The following is a 3,268-nucleotide window of genomic DNA, read 5'->3' on the forward strand; positions in this document are numbered from 1 at the left end:
AAGGAGAAGGAGAAGGAGAAGAAGAAGAAGAAGAAGAAGAAGAAGAAGAAGAAGAAGAAGAAGAAGAAGAAGAAGAAGAAGAAGAAGAAGAAGAAGAGAGCCTGGGCAATCTTTCAGATCAAGTAGGTGTGCCTGGGAGGGAGTGAGATTAGAAGCCGGTACTGCTGGTCCAGAGACTGATTCTGGAAGTCATAGAACCCAGCTCTAGCATGCCCAGAGTTTCTGGTAACAGCCAGGAAATTGGGTCTGCTTCAGAGTCAGGTCAAGGACTGTTGTCATAAAGAGATTAACCGTGTAATTGTGCTCCTAAGATAGCTTGGGCATGTCAGCCTGCTCAAAGCCTCTGGCTGTCATGGGAAATGCATTAGGGATGTGTTCATTTGTTGTCCTCCTGATTCAAAGAAAGGTGAGTTCGTGCTTTTATCCAGCCTTTTCTTAGACCCAAAGCTCAGTTCTGAACATGAGATACAGGAAGTTCCCTGGAAGAAGTTCACTGTCCTACCTGAGCACTGACATTCTGAGATGCAGGGACAAGTGACTCAAGAGCTGCCACTTCCTTTTATCCATTATATGACATAGGGAAATTATATTCCTTGGAGAGTGATAGCTGCTTCTGTCACTGGTGCAAGCACATACATGCACACTTAAACGGTGCCCGCTGCTATTGCCAGCATGCAACTTTAATTCCTAACCTTACAAATAAAAACCTGAGACAGTTATATGTGTTTATTTATCGTCACCAGCTAAACTAATACTCACTTCTCTCTTTGGATCTTCGGAATGGTTAATCCTTTCATCTTTTAAGAAGTCAATCAAGATCACCTACAGCTCCAATTCTGTTTGGCCCCAAAGAGAAGGCAAAAACGTTTTTCCAAACTCAACACTTTTCACAGAGTAACTTTTGGGGTGGGCATCTCACTACTTAAGCTTAACGATCTGACTTGCCTTTGTCCAAGGTGATCTCCAAAATCAGATCAGAAACACCGTTGATGCTTCTTTTGACACGTTGGGTAGCAAAGATCATAGCGTAACGTAACAGAGGTAGGTGGCTGAAGTGGAGACAAGGGGCATTGAAATGTGTGCTTTTCAAAGCAAGAACTTGGCTTTGGTTGAATGAGGTTGCTTTCAAGACTGTGAAAGGGTTTGGAGAGGAGGCTTAGTGGATTGATGAACAAGGCCTCCGACTTCTCCATGCGTTCTGAGGTGTACCTGCGTGCGCGCATACACAAATAAACAAATGGGGAAAATCATCAAGGAAGGCATGACCCCAGACCCCAGAACGTGGGAAAAGACACCGCAGGGAAATGTGGAGGTGTGCAGTTCGCATTAGCAAGCATTTTCCTGAAACTGGCCATTCTCATGCCCTCTGTCCTTTTCTAGTTCCCATGCAGCAGTCACATGTTGAAAATTATAAAAAACAAACAAACAAAAAACCAACCTTGAAAACTGTTGGACTTAAAGACAAAAGTTCTTCCAGTTCTTGGGATACTTTAAATAATGACAATCTGCCTAATGATATGCCATACCATCATTCCACGCTGACCACTGAGACAAAGTTAAGCAATTAGTCCTCCTTCACTTACCGCAGCCTGGGTAACAATGGGTCTCAGTGAAGTTCCTAGTTGTCGCCTGTCCTTAGAGGACACAGGACACAGGCTTCTCTCTACAACAGCAATACTGGCCCTAGGCTTTCCAGAGAACATTACAGCAGATACACACACAGCCAGGCCTAGCTCTCATTAACACCTCTATGGCTTTTCACAGTCAGGGAAACTGGATTCCCTTATCCTGTTACCAGCAACCCCCTCCCGACCCGCTCCAAGAAATCTCTATTTCAGAAGTAGGAGTGAATAAGGTTACCTTTCAAGCCCTGTGCTTACCCATGAAGTGAAGGGACCACACCCTTCCGAAGGACCACAGTCCCATAAAAGACCAAATAGCCCAAGAACCAAATTAGCCCGAGACCCAAAGCCAAAACCGGTGCCGCCTGGCGCTGCACAACCAAGCAGGAGTCCAGGGGAACCCGCGAAAATCGCGCTGTGGGCACCCGCGCAGAAGAGAGGCGCACCCACTCGGGCGCACCCACCGGTCGCCTGCCGCTCAGTCAAGGGACACCAAGCCTTTGAAGCCCAGCAGGAGGTGGCGATGTGGGGACTACAGCTTTCGCCCTTGCTCTCGTTCCCTAACCCCCACGGCTGCTCCCGAACGTCCAGGGAAGATCGCCACACGGCGATCCTCACCTGCTGGGGTTAGCTCTCTCTGGGCCACTCCGGGCCATTCAGAGCCACCCTTACCTGAGCCGGAGATGTGGACTCTGAGCGGGCGGCCCCGGCTGGAGGCTGACGACAGGTCGCTCTGGGAGCGGCCACGGGGACTCGGATCCCCGGGAAGCCAGCGCAGGGCAGGCACCGGTGGCCCGGGAGCCTCGGGTTCGGGATCCAGAGCCTCCGCCGCCACCGCCTCCTGGCCCGCTGACTGGTCGGGGGACATCTCAGGACTCCTGCTGGCTTCCGCCATCTGCTCTAGGCTCCAGGAGGGAGCAAGCTCAGGCAGGGTGGAGCCGGCGCAAAGGGCTGCGCTGTCCGCCGCGGCCCCGCGTGGAGCCCCTGGCCGGCTGGCAGGGCGGGGAGTCGGCCGCAAGCAGCGGGGCGCAGCGCGGGAGGAGGAAGAGCACAGAAAAGTTTGCACAGGAAGGAGCCGCCTACAGCCGGCTTTCGCTCCCGCGGGTGACAGCCACCGGCCTCCGAGCCTGCCACGCTCGGTGCCCCAGAACCTGCTCAGGCTGCTCCGCCCCCCCCCCCCCCCCCCCCCCCCCCCCCCCCCCCCCCCCCCCCCAGACGCGGCTTCTCTATTGAAAGACAGGGGTCTGTCGCCTCTGGCCCAGAGCGGCTCAACCAAAGGGTCTCAGAGAAGTGGAGTTTTAGCTGCAGAGCTGAGATGCAAGGTCAGAGTTAACAGCCTCATTTGCACTTGGTCGGCGAGGGGTGGGGACAGGCGTGCACACACCTGGCTGTCTTGTAATATAATAGGACTAGGACCCAATGACTGTCATATGTAGTTTACAGGTGCAAAACACCGGAGCCAAAGGGCACTGGGTTTGCAAGAGGATTCCTGGCAGATCTGGAGTCGCTTGTGAAGTCTGGTCCTTTGATCCTCCCTGCAAGATTCACCTCTTGCCCTTGTCAAAGCTCATCTCTGTCTCTCAGAGCCCCACATTCTTGGGCTTCCGTGTATACTGGGTCAGACTCAAAGGTCGTGGTTTTTAAAA

The 3,268-nt window shown here is 52.6% G+C and overlaps 1 protein-coding gene across 5 annotated transcripts in view; it reads right to left on the reverse strand.

Moving 5' to 3' along the window:
- Positions 1 to 2,730, reverse strand: part of Phactr2 (phosphatase and actin regulator 2) — a 259,681-nt gene extending 256,951 nt beyond the window's left edge. For 3 of the 5 annotated variants that reach the window (XM_029482383.1, XM_029482381.1, XM_029482379.1), the window contains exon 1: positions 2,295 to 2,605. In XM_029482383.1, coding sequence (XP_029338243.1) covers positions 2,295 to 2,517 — 223 coding nt within the window. In that variant the 5' untranslated portion in view covers positions 2,518 to 2,605. Of the gene's footprint in view, positions 1 to 2,294 lie in introns of all 5 variants that reach the window. The other 2 variants (XM_029482385.1, XM_029482382.1) reach the window with 1 other exon arrangement.
- Between the last annotated feature and the right edge of the window lie 538 nt (positions 2,731 to 3,268).

Source organism: Mus caroli, chromosome 10, assembly GCF_900094665.2.
Source record: "Mus caroli chromosome 10, CAROLI_EIJ_v1.1, whole genome shotgun sequence".
NCBI classification, from domain to species: Eukaryota; Metazoa; Chordata; class Mammalia; order Rodentia; family Muridae; genus Mus; species Mus caroli.